General features: G+C 42.1%; 1 protein-coding gene across 26 annotated transcripts in view; it reads left to right on the top strand.

The window, feature by feature from the left end:
* Nucleotides 1-21,091, top strand: part of TPM1 (tropomyosin 1) — a 28,043-nt gene extending 6,952 nt beyond the window's left edge. For 4 of the 26 annotated variants that reach the window (XM_003939886.4, XM_003939888.4, XM_003939883.4 and 1 more), the window contains 7 exons: nucleotides 6,718-6,851; nucleotides 9,196-9,313; nucleotides 10,833-10,903; nucleotides 11,679-11,754; nucleotides 12,179-12,241; nucleotides 12,540-12,609; nucleotides 20,261-21,091. In XM_003939886.4, coding sequence (XP_003939935.1) covers nucleotides 6,718-6,851; nucleotides 9,196-9,313; nucleotides 10,833-10,903; nucleotides 11,679-11,754; nucleotides 12,179-12,241; nucleotides 12,540-12,609; nucleotides 20,261-20,343 — 615 coding nt within the window. In that variant the 3' untranslated portion in view covers nucleotides 20,344-21,091. Of the gene's footprint in view, nucleotides 1-6,717; nucleotides 6,852-9,195; nucleotides 9,314-10,832; nucleotides 10,904-11,160; nucleotides 11,237-11,678; nucleotides 11,755-12,178; nucleotides 12,242-12,539; nucleotides 12,610-14,042; nucleotides 14,126-15,514; nucleotides 15,713-19,047 lie in introns of those variants that run through there. The other 22 variants (XM_074393516.1, XM_010350594.3, XM_010350597.3 and 19 more) reach the window with 10 other exon arrangements.
* The last annotated feature ends 342 nt before the right edge of the window (nucleotides 21,092-21,433 follow it).

The raw sequence follows: 21,433 nt of genomic DNA, 5'->3' as shown, positions 1-21,433 counted from the left end.
CCCTCCTCAGCCTCCCAAAGTGCTGCGATCACAGGTGTGAGCCACAGCGCCCAGCCCATGTCCACTGTTATTAAAATTGCACAGCCCTGGCAGCACAGTGCTCCTTCACCAGTTCCCCACCCAGCAAGGGGACTTAAAGATGCCTTGCTCATTCATGACATCATAAAACAGTTCATTTACTGCTTTTAATCAACATTTGTTAAGGTGGGGATTTGAATGACGAGGAAGTGGACAGACCAGAAAAATGTTTGGTGGGTTGAAGTGGTATTACTAGAAGTCTGAAGCCTCTTTACCCTGCTAAGAAAGAGAATGTGTGACTCTATGCAGGAGAGCCTTGTATTGACTCCTGGCCTGGTGATTGATGTTAGACACAAAAGATAAATTTTATGAAGGGCATGTTATTACTTTTATTCTTACCTTCTCTTTTGGGCATCGTTTTTATAACAACTCTTCCTGTGCCAGTTGGCTAAAGATAATGCTTTCATTCTCTTCACGGCTTTGTATCAGAAGTGGCTTAAGTAGTTTACGTTTTCTCAAGTAATTTTTGAAAATGGTTTACCTGGGTGATTGAACACAGAACCTTTTAAAACAACAACTTGAGTACTGGGTCAGAGACTATTGAAGAGAGACCTTCAGGCTGTGAGTTGTTCCCAACTTCTGAAACTGGAACTTAAACGTAGCTAACTCAGGTAGTTAGATGTAGCTTGGGCTGTGAGTTCAGCTAGCAGCAACAGCTTCTTTTGGCAGCAAAGATAAAGGTTTAGTGACAAAACCATGAGCAACTCTAAAAAATACTTGACCACAGAGTTGGCCTAAACTCAAATACTCAGAGGTTCAGACTGTAGTTAATAGCCCCTATTAAACCAGCCCTTACCTTGGAAAAAGCATCCCTTATTTCCTCCTAGTTTATGTTTCCAAGGTGTGTGGATCCTTCAAAATGTTGGAATGAGGCTACTTTGCTTTACATGACTGACTCTAGGTCTTGTGACCCACTAGGGTTTTGTTTGCTTTTTGTCATTATGTTTTTTTTTTTTTTTAAAGCAAGAAGAAGCTGATTTCTTTCTTCCTTTCTTAGTAATAGCCAGCAAACAAGGAGACAGGGAGTAGTAGCCAGAAGGTTCTTAATTGGTAATGTGAATAAATCATGGGATTTATGAAAATTTCCAATTTATGAAAATTTCCAGCACTTTCCCTCTTCAGACTTGGTAAATATTTCCGGGATAGGAAAATCGAGGGTGCATTTTGTGCTTGCATTGGCACTCCCGGAGAGGCTGTAAGTGGAATGTATACTCTCAATTTCCGCTTTTACATGTAGGCAAGGCAGAGGCACTACAATGCCTTGTTCATGTCTCTTCTCCCTCATTATACAAATATGCCTCATAAATTATGGGCTTTGGCACACCCAGAGGAGGTTGTGTTTATCTGTTATCCATGGGAGTGCCCCTTAATGTCATCAGTGTTTTTTTTTTCCCCCTTTCTTTACCATATAAGGGCAGAAGTTTAGCTTGGCTGTGGTCACTTGGTCTTACACAGCAAGTTGGTTGAAACCTTCGTATAACTACAGTTTGCATGAAATAAAAAGATCTGACTTTTGTTCGTCCCAAGTTCCACTCTGGTTCAGGCAGGACTTTGGAAACATATTCCAGAGGATTGATTTCTAGAATATAATATTCTCCCACCAGTATTTTTTCTTAATAGCCTTAACTGGAATACGTTTTTAAAAAGTAAAAGTCACTGCCATTTTAAATTTTCTGTTGTTGTATTGGCTAAAACATCTGGATTTCATGAAAATCTAGGCTTTATAAAAGTTGTGTGGTTTTTTTTTTTTTCAAATCTGATTTTGAGTAATATTTTACTATGTTGGGGTGGGGAGGCCCTTGATTTCCATATAGTACCATGTGGGGGGTGGGGGAATGGGGTGCATGCCCTTAGCTGTTACCTTGGAGGAGAAGCCTATGCATTATAAGGCACCTCAAGTACAGAGCAGCGGAAGTATTTAAAAACAGATTTGCAGGAAGTAGCCTTTACTAATACAGCAGTCTCTTTTTTGAGTAGTTCATTACATGTTAGAACACAATAGCACTTTTGAAATAAAAGAAACTGGCATCGGAAGTGAAGCTGACTTCACTGGCAGTCGGCACGTGTGCTGCTGTTAGAAGAAAGCTAACTTGGCCGGGCACGGTGGCTCACGCCTGTAAATCCCAACACTTTGGGATGCAGAGGGGCGTGGATCACCTGAGGTCAGCAGTTAGAAACCAGCCTGGCCAACATGGCAAAACCCCATCTCTACTAAAAATACAAAAATTAGCCAGGTGGGGCACATGCCTGTAAGCCCAGCTACTCGGGAGGCTGAGGCAGAATTGTTTGAACCCCAGGAGGCAGAGGTTGCAGTAAGCCGAGGTCACGCCACTGCACTCCAGCCTGGGTGACAGAGCAAGCAAGACTCCACCTCAAAAACAAAAAAAAGAAGAAAGCTAACTCAGTACACTAAGAGTGATTTACATGCCTGGAAATAATTTGCCTCTGGGGTCTTGACCCTCCCCCAAATGCCTTGTTATTTATATCTGCTTTTAAGTAACAGATGGTCATGTGTCTGTGGGCTCAAAGGCAGAGGCAAGAGCAGGTTCTTAAGACCCTCCCAGGTGCTGTGATGAAAAGAATCTTAGAAAATAACTAAATAAGGCTGGGTATGGTGGCTCATGCCTGTAATCCCAGCACTTTGGGAGGCCAAGGTGGGCAGATCACTAGACGTCAGGAGTTCGAGACCAGCCTGGCCAACATGGTGAAACCCCATCTTAAAAAAAAAGAAAGGAAGAAAGAAAATATCTAAATAACCTCAAAACTTAGAAAAAACATACCAGAAATAAAAGCTAGTGAAGATGACAGGTGTGGAGCTTTTGGAGCATACAACATAATAAATCAGAATAAAAAGTAAAAATAAGAAAGAGAAGGTAGCCCTAATTGAATTATAAAATTAAACAGATCGTGAATTCTAAGGAATTAAACAAAAATTCTATTAGACCAGTATACTAGGGCCTGCAGAGCCTGTCATGGGTTCAGGGTTTTCCCATAAAGATAGGTGACCTCAGATACTACTGCTAGGTCCTGGCTTTAACCTCGAAGCCCCTCTACCTGTCCTGCTCTGAAACCTCTGGAGCAGTAGGCATTGAATTCGGGGCCAGGGAGTAAATGCTCCGTGTCCTTATGTGAGCTTCCTATTACCCATTAGCGTTGTTTTATGAAGTTTTCAATTTTATATCCTGTCAAATTTCGAAAAGATTGTGATAAATACTTTAGTGGATGATTTGCATTACAGCAGCTGTTCTCCTAGTCCTGGTTAGGGTCTGTCCCTGAGGCCTTTCTTGGGGAGTTGGGGTGGGGCCCAGAGAACATCTAAATCTGATGTCAGGAGAGATAAAGACCACACAGGAGTGAGAACTGCCAGTTCCAAGGCTTCCATGTTCCAGGAAGCCAGGAGAAGTGAAGAGTGAAGAGCCAGCACACCAGGAGCCTGGTGACGTGGGTTTTAATCCTGTCTCCCACTGATGGCTATATGGCCTCTGCATACTTCAGTGGTCAGGGTCAGAGTTCCCTCCTGCCACCTCTTTTTAGTGAAGAGCTAGAAGAATGGCCAGCTTCTTCAGGTGGTAGTGAAGGGGGTTGTTTATTTTTAGTACAGATTCCTGACCTCCCCCTTTGATCTCCTGAATCAGAATCTCTAGGCCCTAGAGTCTAGGGATAGGGCCTGGAAGTTTGATTTTTTTTTTTTTTTAATATTCATCTCTGAGTTGATTCTGACACTAAGCCACTCGTGGGAACTGCTGACCTCGGGATCCTTCCAGCTAAAACATTGAGACCCCATTTTTTGGATTTGCAGGGACTCCTCAGGAAGGGGCAGCCACCCTCAGGTCTGCTGTGTATGTGCTACCATTCCTCCCTCCATATCACAAACTGGCACCTCGACGTGGGTCTCCATGCCCAGTCGCTGCTGGGGCACCCTCTGTGAAGCCCTGCTGGCTGGTCTTCCTGTAGGATATATTCTCTGATGTCCAGGAGTCTGAGGTTCTACAGAATGCCCCTGGGGAAACACAGAGATGACTTTTAGACAATAGCATTCTGTAAACTCAGTGCCAAGAGCTAAGGGAAAGAATGGGGGTGGGGGTGATCGGCGGGAAGATGTAGATGGATTGCTGGGGGCCCTTTGGGTAGGGAGATCTCATGTGCAAGGCTGGAATGAACATGAGGTGCTGTCTCCTTCCTTTCTGGTGACTCAGTTGTGTGGGGAGCTGGGGACAGAGACCTGTCACTCAGAGTTCTTTCCCCAGAGCATAAACAGTTGACTTTCAGTGAGTACAAAGTCCTTGAGGTTTAGGCCCAGATCTAAAGCACAGCAGAGAACTTACAACCTGGTGGCTACAAAAAGGTTTTGAAAATCTTGCTGGCATTTCTCTCATAGGCCATAGCCTCTGTAACAAGGATATTTGCCTTCATGTTAAATAGAAGAAAGGGGGAAAGAAAAGAAAGTGTACAGTACTTTGGAGTACATAACCTAGACACGCTGCAGAGGCTTTCTGCTGTTGTAGGGCTTTGGTTTGTGTGCTTGGTTTCTTGTGTGGTGTTAAATTTCGGGGTTTTTTTGGTTTTGCTTTGTTTTTTGCCCTTTGTTTTTGCTTCAGCTTTGAGCCCCCCCCCCCCCACCTGCAAAAGGAATAGAATTTTACTGGAAAATGGAAATATAGAAAAGTGAAGAAATCTTACATGACCCAAAAGTGTATCCTTAATACATACATCCTTCCGGTAATAATAATAATAAAATGCCTAATGGTTTTTAAAAGACAGTTCCCTGTAATTAAGAAATTTGTTATCGTATTACCCTCACCCTTCAATATACTCATAACCCCCAAAACAACTGTCATCTGCCAGTAATTCCTAGCTGGGCCCAGTTACCAGCTGTGCACTGATAATGATTTACTTTGTAGGCAGTACAGTTGTAAATGTTCCTCTTCTGATTTATTTCACATTTGCCCTGCTCCCTGCCTCCATCAACCAATCACTACATTTTTGTCAGGATGAAAGTATATTTACATGCTTTTTTTTTTTTTTTTTTTTTTTTTGGTCTCATTCTGTTGCCCAGGCTGGAGAGCAGTGGCGCGATCATGGGCTCACTGCAACTTCCACCTCCTGGGTTCAAGCAATTCTCCTGCTTCAGCTTCCTGAGTAACTGGGATTACAGGCACATGCCACCATGCCCAGCTAATTTTTTGTATTTTTTAGTAAAGACAAAGTTTCATCATGTTCGTCAGGCTGGTCTCAAACTCCTAACCTCATGATCCTCCCACGTCGGCCTCCCAAAGTGCTGGGATTACAGTGTGAGCCACCGTGCCCAGCCTACATATTTTTATAGAGTCCTTCACCGTAGTTGGAGATGCCCTACTTACCTCTCTTCCCAGATAAAACTTGGCATTTAAAGTCTTAGAAATCTGGATGAGCACATAGCTGAAGGCCCTCAGATTCCTTTGATTAAAAGCTGTGACCTCAGTCTTTTAACTACATTTGCATTTCTGACTCTGTATTGTGGATCCATAAGCTAAGAAAATTGCTTTTATTGAAATTAGATTGGTGTTATTCCTCTTAGCCCATACTCTATGCAGAGAACTGTGAGTTCTCTGGATGTGAGCAGTTTACAGTTCAATGATGAAGACAGGGCTGTATGTCGAGAAATTTGTTATCCTATTACCATGGGTCCCTAAGTGTTTATTGTAATTTCTAGAAACACCTCAGTGTTCTGAAAACCCCACTACCCCTTGGTGAGCATATATTCAAAGTGGATGAGGGTGCTGTACCTGATGAGTAAATTCCATCTTCCACTTCCATGCACAGTATTTAAACAGCCACCAGTGCAAGTGTGTATAATGGAATGTCATAGTCTTACGAGTGTTCTGAGGCTCATAGCAACAATTTCTTATGATAGGAAAAGCTCATTGCCTCTCAAACAAACATTTTATTCCTGAGATAGATACTAAGTAAAAACAGTACTTGTGTAACTTTTCTTTTATTAACCTTTTCTTGTATTAACCTTGACTTCTAAGGAATTTCATAGGCTTACGTCAAAAACATTTGGGAAATTTGTCTTGGCTGTGTTCCAGTGAGGCCAGTTATTCTAAAAGGGGTCGTTGGATTGTGTTGGGCCTTCATGTGGTGTGTATTTTAGAACCAATGAATTTTAAACTATTTTAGTTCCTTTGATAAAGTGGCTAGAAGAAAAGAATGTTGAGTGAAACTCTTGAGTCTGATTTCTGGCCGTACTGCTATCATCTTACATGGCTGAGCCTGGGTGAGTCCTGTCTCAGTTCACACTTCAGGCCCCCAGTGAGTCAGGTGGCTGTGATGATGCTCTTGTTTAACAAGCAAGTAAAGCCAGGGTGTTGAAATTTATGGAAGAAAGGAATCATGTGAAAGACCGTTTGCTAATGATCTGTCTGATGAGTATTGTTTGTATAGATTCGTATGTACATAAATATGGATGTTCACTATATAAATCAATGTATAAATGTATCTGAGAACTCCAGAATTGACTAAGGCTTGTAATGCACTTAAAGGTAGCTCATCACAAGACAGTCTTCCTGTCTGAAATCAGCATTGCAGTTCCAGCCACTTCCTCAAGGTACAATCCTTATTTTCTCCCCAACTCTGAAATGCTTTTCACTCTCTACCTAGGCTGAAGCCGACGTAGCTTCTCTGAACAGACGCATCCAGCTGGTTGAGGAAGAGTTGGATCGTGCCCAGGAGCGTCTGGCAACAGCTTTGCAGAAGCTGGAGGAAGCTGAGAAGGCAGCAGATGAGAGTGAGAGGTGAGAATGCCTCATCAGCCATCTTTTGCAGCTGCCTTTCCTAGTGGAATAAACTGGAGGGCTCCTGTGATCTTTGAGGTTTAAGAATTTTTCAGTCCCCTGGTGGTGGGATCATTTCCTCCATGGATCCCAGGTATAACTCAGTTGGTTTTGTTCATTTAGCATTAGTGAAACACCTAACGTGCAAAGCACTGTCCTAAGCCCTAAGGTTACAAAAAAGAAAAAGATCCTATTCCTGCCATTACAGAGCTCACCATCTAATGAGGGAAACAGGTATGTAAAGGAGAAACTTTGGGATACAAGTTGGCCCTTTCATTCTTACAGACCACAAAGCAATTCTGCATTTTTTAAAGTATAACTTTATTTTAAAATATACCAAGGAGTCTTAGGCCTAGAGAAAGGAACTATGGACTGTCAGTTGTCAAATAGCTTAACAAATAGGTAGAAGAAAAAACACAAAACAGAAATACGGTCTGCAAAAGTAAAATATCTTGGACTTGGTCTTAATACACAGGTAGTCAGATGCTTGTGTGTTCTGAGCCCACCTCCGCTGTAACCTGGCTCTACTCCAAGATTCAGCTTTGTGGTAGTAAAGGAAAGCATGGTTCGTATAGACCAGGACAACCTTGTGTGGTCTAGAAGGCATTTTCCCTTGTGCCCAACTGTTGGAATTAATGATTTGCCATATTGCATAGAAGTACTTCAAGAGAGACTCCATGAGGTAAGAGAGCATTCTGCTGCTTGAGGGATGGTATAGCATGAAGGGGCTCAGAACACTGAACATGTATCTGTCTGTGCTGTGACCCGGGCAAGTGAAAGCAGTCAGTCACCTTGTTCATTTCGCCATCTTTGAAGTGACCCTGCCACCAGGTATCAGGTATAAATAGTGATTTCATACTTTAGGATTAAAGAAGATTTTTTAGCCAAGTTTTTAGGCCATTATTCACTGCTGCTTAGTGTTTCTTCGCTAACCAAGCATTTCTTTAAGATGACTAATCATCTCTTACAGTGTACACATAAGAGCGGTTTTGTGGCTGACTTCTTTCTGAAGTATACTTGTTAGTGCAGTACGCCTTAAAGGCAGGCTGGTAATGTCAGACTTTAGAGCAAAGGGAACTTGGGGATCGTTTAGTCCCTTCGTTCTACAAATGAGTAAACTAGGGCTTAGAGTGATAACGAGTCACACCGAGGCTCACAGCGTATTTGTGGCTAAGCCAAGACTCCAACCCAGATCTCCTCAACTATATTCCAGTGCTTCATCAAAAGAGAATGGACTCATGCCTATAATCCCAGCACTTTAGGAGGCTGAGGCGGGCAGATCACTTGAGGCCAGGAGTTCGAGACCAGCCTGGACAACATAGCAAAACCCCTAAATCTACTAAAAATACAAAAATTAGCCAGGTGTGGTGGCGCATACCTGTAATCCCAGCTGCTCGAGAGGCTGAGGCAGGAGAATCGCTTGAACCCGGGAGGTGGAGGTTGCAGCAAGCCAAGATCACGCCATTGCACTCTAACCTGGGTGACAGAGTGAGACTCTGCCTCAAAAAAATGATAATAAAATAGTGGTTTACTTATACTGCCTACTTAAATTGTGATAAATGAATTCCATTTTAACATGACTCATTATTCCATATAGCTATAAAATATCATAGGTTAGTATTTTTCTGAAACATAACATCATGCCATAGAACCCTAATATATACCATGCCATAGGACCCTAATACACTCAGTATAGATGACGATGTCAGGCCTGTCTCCCAGCATTGCTGTCATGAAAGGGTTCCGTTACAGGTAAAACTTAACCTGAAGCATTCAGTTGAATTATAGGAAATTGCTGTTATTACTGGTCTGAAATAGTCAAATACCAGCAGTTTTTTTGTAAGCCAGTCTAATATTTTTGCTTATGGTTGGCAGAGTAAGAGGATTCTTTGTAGAAAGAGGTAAATAAAGATAAATTTGATTTAACTCTAGCTTTGGTTCATGTGCAAGCTGAGGCTTCCCACAGGAAAGGAAAGAAATCTCATCGATTTAACGTATTGGCTTTTCCAGTTTCATGCCGCCAAGATTCAAACAGGATCCTGACATGGTACTTTTCATCTAATGTTAGATGCCTGATAGTTTCATCAGTGCACGAAGTGTTCCTTCACAGTGAACAGAGAGAAATGTGTCTCTTTTTTCTACCTTTAGCTCTGGAAAGTGTTGTTTCCTGGTTTGGAAAATAAAAGTAGCTCTGTGCTCTATTTTGGTCTACCACTTACACTAAGACTCACAGGCCACAGCAGTGCAGTGTGCATTTGGAGAGTTCAGCTCTAAATCTTGGATTTTCTGCTGTCTTTCTTTTCAGAGGCATGAAAGTCATTGAAAGTCGAGCCCAAAAGGATGAAGAAAAAATGGAAATTCAGGAGATCCAACTGAAAGAGGCCAAGCACATTGCTGAAGATGCCGACCGCAAATATGAAGAGGTCAGATCCGAGGGCCCAAAGCCTTGTGGACTCTCAGCAGTGGCCTACAGGAGGCCAGGGAGCAGAGCACAAGCTTGATTCCTGAGTGAGGCCATCTGCTTTGCTGGAATAAATGGGTGGTTTCGAGAAGCAAAGTTCCTTTGTCTCTAGAAAACGGTTCTAGCCGGGCACGGTGGCTCAAGCCTGTAATCCCAGCACTTTGGGAGGCCAAGGCGGGTGGATCACGAGGTCGAGAGATCGAGACCATCCTGGTCAACATGGTGAAACCCCGTCTCTACTAAAAATACAAAAAACTAGCTGGGCGTGGTGGCACATGCCTATAATCCCAGCTACTTAGGAGGCTGAGGCAGGAGAATTGCCTGAGCCCAGGAGGCGGAGGTTGTGGTGAGCCAAGACCGCACCATTGCACTCCAGCCTGGGTAACAAGAGCGAAACTCCGTCTAAAAAAAAAAAAAGAAAAAAGAAAACGGTTGTAATTTTGATCCTGCTAGGGGATCCCAGGCATTATCATGAAGCTGATCAGTAGCAATGAGAAGAAGGACCAGAACTCCTCTCCCCCAGCCACAAAGACCAAGACAAAAGATCTTTGGCCAGAAGGGAGAGTTGGGCCCTGTGTCTTGTGAAAGGAGGCTCTCATGCTATCATGGTGCCAGTCATTTCTTTCCAGATTCACTTAGCACATCCAGATTGGGCAGCCTAGAGACCACAGACAGTTGCTCAGTGGATTCATGGAGGCCTCTCTCCTCAAGGGTGGTTAAAAAAAAAAAAAAAAACTATTATCAACACAGGTTTTCTGCTGAATTTGCTCCTGGTCATGTCCCCATGAAAACAACCTCCTGTGATAAGAGAGGCAATATGATTATTAAGGTTTTTGTTTTTTCCTTATTGGATCATGTTGTGGCTATCCTGAGACAGTATTGCCCCTCCTTTTTATTATCATTACTTTCAGATTACACTATGCTCACTAGTTTGGATCTGCTTCAGAGCCTCTCTTCCTCTTTCTGTTTCTTCCATTAAATACAAACTTGACTTTGTCAGTTGTCTCACCAACTGGTCTCATGTTAGTGTCTCTTGTATTCGTCCTCTGCAGTAAGGAGGTAGATGGACAGATCAGCCACCAGGTCAATGGAGGCCTTAGGTTTATTTTGTTTTCCTGGCAGCTCCTACCTTTTCAGTATAAAATGCATCATGTCTCATCCTACTGCTGTTTTTGAGATTGTGAATTTGCATTTTCTCCCTCCTTCCACTTCTGGTCTGGCTGCCGTCTCACCTGGGTCACACTTCCAACGGAGACTGCTTAATCACAACTGACCACTCTTGAGTCAGAGCAGAAGCCTCTGATCTCCTCTGCTGGCACTCCTAATGGAGACTTGCTTCTCTCTGGTCTACCAGAAAGAGAATCATATTGTTTGTAGACAAAACCCTTAGGGAGTGATGGGATCTGATCCCTACCCCTATGCCCTCCTATATTAAGCTTGCAAGACCCATGGTGTGTGTGTTCTGTGTTTTCCTGCTGCAGGTGGCCCGTAAGCTCGTCATCATTGAGAGCGACCTGGAGCGTGCAGAGGAGCGGGCTGAGCTCTCAGAAGGGTAAGCGGGCCCGGCACCAGGAGGCCACGAATGGGGTGCTACAGAGCAGTGACTAAACAGCATGACCTTCTGGCAGCTGCACATTACCTGTTTCAGCTCCGGGCTCCTTTTGTACTCATTTGATGTGGATGAGCCACGAGTATGGAACATGGAGGACTCGTTTGGGGTGTCTATGTATGAATGCGTGTATCACTGCATGCCTTACCTGCACACTGATTTTGTGAATGGCCTTGTGCATTTCCTGTGTCCACTAACAGCCAAGTCCGACAGCTGGAAGAACAATTAAGAATAATGGATCAGACCTTGAAAGCATTAATGGCTGCAGAGGATAAGGTACTGATGGCTCATGTGTGGTTTTTAGGTTTAACTGCAACCCAGACGTCTTTCAGCTTCCAATGCCTACTGATTCGTTTGGTATAACGACTGCACCTTCACTTCACCCTCTGCTATTTATATCTTGCTTTAAGTGCTTTCCCTTGGTCCTTTGAGCTCCTTTGTTTTCCCTTCATAAATGCTCTTTGGGCAGCCAAAAAAGGAGCCAAATTATTGCACTTCAAAGTTGTTGGATTTTTGTCACCCTGCCTTCTGCTATTGCAAGGTTGGAGGACAGTGTTCCTGGCAAAAGTAAACATTTTAATACCTGATGATTTGGCTACTTTAAGGCAGTCCTCCGTCTCTAGGACTTGGTTTTCATTTTTTCCCATCCCTCTCCTTTTTCTCTCCTCCTTCCTTTGGCTTGTCTCCCACCCTTTCTGCCTCTGATCGAAAACATTAGCAAATGTGCCGAGCTTGAAGAAGAATTGAAAACTGTGACGAACAACTTGAAGTCACTGGAGGCTCAGGCTGAGAAGGTAGGCCAGGAGCATGGTGTCGGGGAAAGGCATCTTTTAAGTGCTGCTCAAAAGAGGTCCTGCCGGTGAAAGCAACAGTACATAGACATTTTAGTAAATGACAATATTATGAGGTGATTTTTGGAGAGTTACTAGATAACAAATTCTTTTTTTTTTAACTAGAGAATTTATTTTATGTTAGGGCTGTGAGTCATCAATTTAATTTAAACCAAGTGCCAAGTGGATAAGTTATCTTGTTATCCCATGTAAAACAATAGGCAAGAAAGCAGAGAATGTATTGCAGTGTGCCATTTGATATCAGAGGTTCCATTACCTCCTAAGACATCCTTAACATCTGTTGGCTGGGCTGGCGAGTTCTTTGCATGAGAAGGCATGAGTAGAGTGAGCGGCAGCCTGACATCTGGAATGCTCTTTCTAATTACAGTACTCGCAGAAGGAAGACAAATATGAGGAAGAGATCAAGGTCCTTTCCGACAAGCTGAAGGAGGTAATGTGAGAGTTGTGGATAAAGCCAACTGGATTTTAAATTAGTTTGTTTTCATGGAACCAGTCAGCGCCTTTTCATTTTAAAGGTCCAATGATCCAAGTCAGGAATATTCAAAGGTCGCCTTGGAGTTTATGTGCCGTACTAGTTGCCATTTCTCACGTTAATGACTGAAACTGACGAGTAGTCTCAGATCCATTTTATGGGCGATGTGCTTCATTTTCATCCTCTAGTTTTTCCTATGTTTGTAGCTAAGGAAAACATAAAACTTCCCAAGTTTGACTCAAATAAATCATTACAGGCTGAGACTCGGGCTGAGTTTGCGGAGAGGTCAGTAACTAAATTGGAGAAAAGCATTGATGACTTAGAAGGTAAGATCTTAAGTACTGTTTTTTGTTTACTCCTTAAGTACTGTTTTTCGTTTACTCCTTATGATTGAATACTGATCTGGCAGATTGTCCAATTCAAATTTTCCATCTACCTTGATAGACTCCTTTGCACTTGCACATTCTTTCTGTCTGTCCTCTGGGGTTTTCCTCTGTGGCTTTTAAACTCATAAACCTGAGTCTTCTGCTCAAGAGGTGACTAGTTAGCCACCAGCCATAGTGGCAGACACCATCTAGCTTAACTTCATGCTCATCAGAAGTGTGGCAGGTTTATTTTTCACTGAGTGAGGTGCTTATAGGTGAGAATGACTCTAGTATAGTTTCAAACTTTAGTGTTATTTCCTAATTAAATTGGGAAGGATATGGACTTGTTTTTAGAAGAATCCATCTTCTTCCAAGTATGAATTCAAAGTAAGGATTTGGGTTGTTTTTTTTTTAAAGTCATATATTATCTTAGCAAAGTACTTTAGATCCTGAAGGAGGAGCAGAAAATATAGTTAAGCATTTCTCTCCTAAGGCATTTAGGTTTTATATTAGTAATAACCACTCTGTCTCACGGATATCCTAACTGTTGAGCTTTGAAGCTTGTGAAGGGTTACTGTAAAAAAAAAAAAGACAAACATATACATCACAGACAGAAGGGATTAGAGAAGGAACTAGTGTTTGGCGCAGATAATAACCAAAATAGTAGAGAAGAGAGAATGACGAATGGTTGCAAAATGATCTGCCAAAGTGCTGCAAAGTAGGAAACCTGCATAATTACAAAAACTCAATTGCAGACTTGCCATATAAAGTGTGGCGCTCTTTGTTTTTCAAGCCTCCTGGACCAGTAATAGGCAGCTGGAATGGGAAGACCACAGGAGTAGCTTAAATGACACTAAGAAATCGCTATCCCAGTGGTCTGGTGTGGTCAGGAAGTCAGTGGTTTGAAGGTGGAGCCAGATAAGGACTACAGGCTGTAGTTGCAAATTGTTCTTCCAGCACACTGCCCTTGGGTTTTTTCCCCATTGTTTATAGCTACAGGTGGCTGACTACTCCAGTGTAATTAAAATATAGCTCTGCAAAAGAAAAATGTTTCATTAGCCCCTGCCCCATTGACCAGGAGACAGCCTTCTGTGGTTTCATGTAGAATTTAACATGGTTTACTGGTAGACCTACCATGTTTGCTATGATTTTCGTAATGAGTCTTTCTCATTTTATTTTCTAATGGGTTTTGTTCTCTTTGTTTTTGTTTCAATTTATTTAAAACAAAACGCACGCCTCCTGCATTGGCCACCTGCTGCGGCACCAACCCCTTCAATGCATTGCCTTTTTCTTGCTGCTGTGTTGGGATGGTGCGCGCACCACCCTCACTTACCCTCCATCTCTTGATCACTCTTCATGTTCTTGCACCTCTGCCTTCCACTTCCTGGTCATAGACGAGCTGTACGCTCAGAAACTGAAGTACAAAGCCATCAGCGAGGAGCTGGACCACGCTCTCAACGATATGACTTCCATGTAAACGTTCATCCACTCTGCCTGCTTGCACCCATGCCCTCATGCTAATGTAATAAACGCACCACCATCCCTTCCTTGCTTCTTGATCTCTGCACTCTTGATCTTTGCACTCCTGTGTTCACCCTTTTTGTCATAACTTAGAATAGTCATTGTTTTTTCACTTTCTACTAATACGAAGGCCAACTAGATTAAGTGTGTCTATACAAACCATTTTCCTTTCAGATTCCTTTTATTTTGTAAATGCTAAATGAGAGCAATGAACTAGTATGAGTGACCTTGAGCACTATCCTTTTGGGAAATTAAACTCAAGTAAAACTAGATGGCCATGCTGTTGTACAGAAAATTCTCAAGAAATGTCAAAAATTTGTTTCCTGAGATTCAACTAAGTACAACATAATCATTTTCATCAAGTAAATATAAATTGAAGGATAGTTCTATAAAAGATCCTCTCTTTTATTTTTACGAATTCTAGAGTAAAAGGAACCCTCTGCTGAATAACAAAGCCTTTAATTTTTTTTAATGAAAGGAATTAAAATGAATATTTACCATAACCAGGAATTAAAATGAATATTTACCATAACCTGTGTCAAAGAAATGGGAAATGGAACACAGATTGTACAATGTGAGCTTAGGAGTTAATGGCCCAGATTTTACTGTTAGGCAGTAAGAGTTGGAGTAGGTAATCCTATTATCAAGAGAAGAACCTTGAATAGATACAACTAATTTACATATTACTAACCAAACTTAAACATTAAACTTTTTCTACTAAATTCTAATCTGTAATATTTCAGAGTTCTTCATTCTAATATCACCCTAAATTCCATTGAAGCTGGAAATGTCATTTTCCAAACCCACCTGTCATTCATTTACCTATGCAAAAAAAAAAAAAAAAATGGTAACTTGAAGAGTGTGGCATGTGCCTGCTGCCTTAGAGGTTATAGAATCCCCACACTCAAGAAAAAAGCCCCTAGAGACATGACTGTTGCCATGGAAACCAGAGAAAAGTCTGTCTTCTCATCCCCCATTTGTAATTGAGGGGGTGGATCAGATCATTTGTCTCTAAGGTCTTTTCCAGTGCTAAAACATGGTGATTCTTTGGGAAACACTTTTTGCATCTAGTATGATTAAATATTCCAAAAGATGAGTGTAGCATAAAATTTGTTTTTAAATCCTGTTCATGGGTCTTCTTAAAATGGACCTTTGCCCAAAGGCAGCCTGTGATGGCCTCAGGTGAGAAGACAGCAGTCCTACTGATGGTGTGGCTGGCAGTGGGTTTTGCATGACTGCTTCTTGTCTGTGTTTCAAGTGCTCTCATCTATTGGTTTGTTTTATTTTTTTTTTTCCCATTGTACCACTTTTTTCCTTTTTCTCCCACCTTTTTATCTTCACGCAGATAAGTTTCTTTGCTTCACTTCTCCCAAGACTCCCTCGTCGAGCTGGATGTACCACCTCTCTGAGCTCTGCATTTGTCTGTTCTCCAGCTGACCCTGGTTCTGTCTCTTAGCATCCTGCCTTAGAGCCAGGCACACACTGTGCTTTCTGTTGTACAGAAGCTCATCATTTCAGTGTCAAATAAACACTGTGTAAGCTATTTCTGTTTGCTATTCTTTTTACTTCTTATTTATTGACATTTTAGTTTCAACATTGAATAAAACTACAGAGCTGCTTCACACATAGGGTTAGTTTTTGGCTGCTGCTTTCTTTTAAATTCTGAACACTATACAGAATTGTATCAGAAGCTTCTAAAGCACAGTAGTTCCTTGTTGAACTTTAAAAAAATGCCCAGACCTGCACCCCTTCAAAGGTTAGAGTGAGGTCTGGACATCTCTGGGGTTTTGTGGGGATTGTGATGGCTCTGGTATGCAGTCTGGGTCACACAGGGGACGCTGCTTATTGAGAGTTGTAAGTTCTGTCTTGATCAGTGTCTTCCTTTGCTGGAGGTTTAGCTTGGGATGTAGTGACCCCTCTGTGTTGATACTTCAGTGGCCCTGCTTGGGAGGACATAGCTGACTGATGAAAGGCTCATAATGAATGGTTCCATAGCTATCCCGTTACTAGGAAGTTATACACCGAAAAGGGTGAAAAAGAACTTGGATTCAAACAATGTAAGTTTTGGTTATTGTCGATCCTTTTATAGCACAAAGAAGAGTTCAGGCTTTTTCGAAGTATATTTATTACTCAGCTACCTTTATTTTGACCATGAAAATGACACCTTAGGTTTTCTAAACATGATTACTCTGTTCAGTCGTGATTTGTTTTGTGCTCTTCAGCACATATTCTTTGGGAGGGATTGTACATAATCTTTGTGTTCAATGGCTATGTTTTTATTTGTGGTCATTTTTAAAATATAGCAATGAAAGTTTCTTTTTTTCCCCCAACAATTGTATTTCATTTGGGCTTCTGTTTTGGTTAACAGCAATTAAGTGATTAAAAAAAAAAAAAAAAAAAAAAACTACATTGCAAAAATTAGAACTTTAACTAATAGGGACTTTAGTGTCTAATTCCCAACATTTCTCCTTCCTCGACAATCTGACTTCATAGTTCTCCTGGTTTTCTTTTTTTTAACATGGATGATCTGCATGTTTTGTATATAGTTTTTTAGCCCATATACCACCATACTCAAATAAATTGGACAAACTCTGAAGATAATGTCATTCTCACTCTACAGAGACTTCAAAGCAGAGAGGAAATACTTTAAAAAAAAAAAGCTGTGAATTAAAGTATTTTAGTCATATGATGAACTTTTAAATTTAGAATCTGGACAATGTCTCTCCCTTGAGTGTATAAAGACTTCTATAATTTCATGTTTTTCTTTTCTTAAGGCTCCTTGGGCCTGCTTCTGACTATGACTCCTTCCTTGTTCTTTTTTAAATTCAGAATAAGAGAAGTGTACCCTTCTCTGATCAAATCCTGCTTCCTGACGTAGACAAAATGCCAAGTGTGAAAGTTCTGCTGAGCAGATGTTCATATAGTTCTAGACGCACATCTGTTTTTTGGAAACCCTTCCAGAGACTTTCACACTTTCTATAAGTACACTCTACAAGGGGAAGTAGGCACTATTGGATCAGAAGGGCAGGTCGGGAGTAGCCCAGGGTGTGCATATGCAAGAGGAAAACAGCTAGTCAGGTTTATCAGGAAATTGTTGGAGCCCAGGCTTCTGGTTCAAAGGGCCAGGCCATAGCCACAGCTGCTCCAGTGGGCCAATCCAAAAGCATCACTGAGTTTTTGGGCACTTGAAGCTTCAGGCAGCTGGGGGTCTCCATAGAATGGGAGGGGAGAACACTTCCAAGGATAAGAGCATGTCTTGTCCCTGCCTTTGGGCCACCCATGCACACCAGCTCCACAGCAGCTGAAGGAGAGCAGGTCCAGAGGAGGCTGTGGGAGGGACCACCGTCCTTCCTGCTGAATTCACACTGAGCCTCTGGATTCTCCACAGCTTCTCCAAAATTCTTCCATTCTAGCCTGGCCAAACATTTGGGCCCAGCAAACTCAGACACGCTCCCTACCCATGGCGACAGTTCCCTATGTCCATAGTGTAAATGTAGTAATGGGGCTATGTCTTGCAACCCCCAAGCATATGTCACATGCAAAACACCGTGGGAAGAAGTGGGGGTGTGGTAGAGAGACAGGCTGGAAAGGTTCTTTGCTCTTGAGCTGGCTGGCTGGTGCTGGGAGAGAGGAGTGAAGCAAGTCAGAACCAATAGGCATGTGCATTTGGAGTTAACAAGGAAGAGAGAACCATTCTGACTGGGAGCTCCCTGGAGGAGGTAGCTGACATTTGACAGGGGTTTTGCATATTCAGAAACTGAGCAAAGAGGACAGAGCCGCAGATATTCCAAGTGAGAAAACGTAAAGAGCATAGCATCCTCCCATCTTCTACCATTTATGAGAATGTTAATGTGAGAGCTGCTCAATCTCTTGACAGACCTGGGGGCTGCAGGCACATTTTCCCCAGGAGTAGGGTTGTTAGCTTTTCAAGATCATATTTCTAGATCCAAGTTGTCACCATCATTCAAAGCCACCATGCATCCTCCGGCTGTTCCCGGTGCATACCGGGCTCTTGTTTGTCAGCTTAGGTGTCCCCTGGATCGTCAGATACAGACGGACTCCTGTAGTTGGTTTCCTTGCCCTGTGAGCAGATCGCGTGTCAGTGTGTAAAACGTGTATCACGCTGATCTTCATGTAGGTGTTCCAAGCTTTGTTCATTTTAGCCACATGAATGTCATCATCTTCAAGAAGCAAACAGGTAAATTCTAAATCAGTGTTGAGTGGAGACAAGTGCTTGTTCTTTTGCTATTTGAATGGATACCACTGTCAAAGCTAGATGAGAGTCAGAATGTGGACCCTGTGTTTTGGTGACTGGGGGAAGGACAGGTACTTAATTCCGAATTTCAAAATATTTTAAGTGCAGCAAAAGCAGTAACCCCCAGTTGGTACTACCTGAGAGGAAAGCCTGCCCTGGGAACAAGAGGAAAGGGGTCCTGGAAGAGGTGGGTTGCACTGGGCAGGTCGAGGTTTCAGCTGAGTTCAACACTGAGCCCTAGTAAGGGGTCGATGTCATGCTGGCTCGCCTCCAGCCAGGCCTCCATTCCCAAACCTATTGTCAGAAACTATATATGGCTCAGCTCACAAAGTGGTTTAGTGCGGTATAAGAGGAACATTCACTTTCTTCCTCCTCCTGTTGCTGCCCCTCCCCTCTTTCCCCACCAAGAGCGAAATTCTGACCCTAAGTCTACAAAGCTTTGTAGGGTCTACCCTTCCTCGATACAGGACAGGTGACTATGGGGTAAGAGTAAACTGCTCAGCAAATGACCAGGTGCTGTCCTGCTTGAGGTCTCTGTGTTCTCTATTAACTGCCTCTCACTGAGTCTGCTAACCTTTCTTCCTTCTGCCTCTTTTCTGCTAACCTGCTTGCTGACTGTACAGATCAACTCTACCAGCAACTTGAGCAAAACCGCCGCCTCACTAATGAACTAAAGCTGGCCCTGAATGAGGATTAAACTTAAGAGTGAAAAAACTTGGGCTGAATTCTAGGAGTGGAGCCCACGTGCAGAAAATCTAAGACTGTCCTACCTTCAACTAATAGAGTTGAAAACCGTTTCTTTCTGCAGAAATGCAAATGCAAGGAACTGACTGAAAGTCTGGCCTTGCCTGCATTTTCCTCTATATGGCTGGAATAATTACATTCTCTTTAATCACAAAAGAGCTTTTATGGTAAAATACTTACATCAATTCAGCACTCCTCTTTGAAATAGCAAGTCCTTTTGTTTGAACTGATAATGAGGACCCCCGCCCCGCCCCCCCGCAAATTTTCTTTTTCCCACTGACAGCCACGAGTCCTGCTTTAAGTATATATATATATGTGTGTGCATGTGTGTATATTCCTATTACATATTCATATTCCTAACATAAATATCTGGTATAGTGTCTGAAATATGATTAAATGTACCTATGCTTGGGCAAAATAGCTTTTGAAAACAGGAACTCATGCCAGAAGCCCTGGTTGTCTGAAAGGTAGGCTTTATTCAGTCTAATGGTGCTGTTGGAGTCTGGGGAGAATGTCATGCTAATAATAAATAGAACATTATAAAAATAATAAAAGAATGTCCTAATGAAGTGTGCATGAAACATACTGGTTTTTTTTTTTTTATGAGCAACAGAAATACATCATTTTAAAAGTTCTTAGAAAACTTATTTATGTCATCTTTGTTTTTGTGAGTTTGTGTTACTGCACAACTCCCACTTTTAACTGCCTGTACCTCGGAAATGTCTGCTGTTAGTAACTTCTCCAGTTTGAATAGCAGTGCTGCAGCTGTATTTGGTTTTTACCTCTCCCTGTTCCCATGGCACAGTCAGTGAACCTTCACCAAACCCCATGTGCATTTTATCTTCATAGTGAATTGTTGGTGGAGGTGCACCTGACTGCTCTGTGAGACTCCGTTCCATGGCTCCTTTGGGTCAAAGACATCCTCCCCCCGACTTAGATTCGTGTCTAGAAATGAGTAATGTCTTACAAGCATGCCTAGTTCTAATCATCTCATCCTGTGTTTGTGATTGATGTTTGCTTGCCTAAATGTACAAACCACCATTGTGTCCAAAGCATAGCTATTCATAACTTAATTTTCTAATCCCACCACAGAGAAAGTGGCTCATGCCAAAGAAGAAAACCTTAGTATGCATCAGATGCTGGATCAGACTTTACTGGAGTTAAACAACATGTGAAACCTCCTTAGCTGCGACCACATTCTTTCATTTCGTTTTTGTTTTGTTTTTAAACAACTGCTTACCCCTTAAATGCATTTTTATTTACTTTTACCACTGTCACAGAAACATCCACATTATACCAGCTAGGTCAGGGGGTGGGGAAAACACACACAAAAAGGCAAATCCATGTCAGGGCGATAATGGTTTAAATGTGCCATCTCCCAGGTTGATGTTGCCACACTTTGTAGAATTTAGCAACACAGTATGTTTAGTCAGCATAGGAATCCTCACTAAAGCAGAAAAAGTTCCATTCAAAGTGCCAATGATAGAGTCAACAGGAAGATTAATGTTGGAAACACAATCAGGTGTGGATTGGTGCTACTTTCAACAAAGGTCCCCCTGTGGTCTTTTGTTCAATATTGTACAATGTAGAAACTCTGTCCAACGCTAATTTATTTTGTTCTGAGTTTTACTACGAGATGAGACTGTGGATCCCGCATACCTGAATTCACGAAAGCCTAGGGTCTGTAAGCCACGCTGCTCTTCTGAGACTTCCATTCCTTTCTGATTGGCACACGTGCAGCTCATGACAGTCCATAGGATAATAATCAGTGTGGATTTCCACTCTTTTCAGTTTCTTCATGTTAAAGTGAAAGATTTAGACACTACATAAAATTGGTAAAGGACATTTTTTGAGAGTTATAACTATATGTAAACATTGTATAATGATATGGAATAAAATGCACATTGTAGGACATTTTCTAAATTTGGTGGTCCTGTCATTTGTATGTTCTTAATTTGTGAACTTTTGATCGTGCAGCTGACCTGCCTTCCCGCTTAAATGGGTTCTCAGAACAATATCCCAGAGTCCAGGAGAAACTAGGTTTCATGTGTTACCTTTTCAGAAACACTAAAAGCAGCATTATTTTGGTCTCAAAGTTATAACCAAGCAAGAGAGCACCTTTCCAAATGTAATTTTCAATGTTATTGGTGTGTATCTGCACATACATGTAGGACTTCTGCAGTGATTTTACTGGTTTGGGGATTTTTCTTCTGACATATCGGCTAAGTCTCCAGAAGTGACATAGCCACACATGAACAAATGATG

This window comes from Saimiri boliviensis, chromosome 2, assembly GCF_048565385.1.
Source record: "Saimiri boliviensis isolate mSaiBol1 chromosome 2, mSaiBol1.pri, whole genome shotgun sequence".
NCBI classification, from domain to species: Eukaryota; Metazoa; Chordata; class Mammalia; order Primates; family Cebidae; genus Saimiri; species Saimiri boliviensis.
This window is presented reverse-complemented; position numbering and strand designations above follow the sequence as displayed.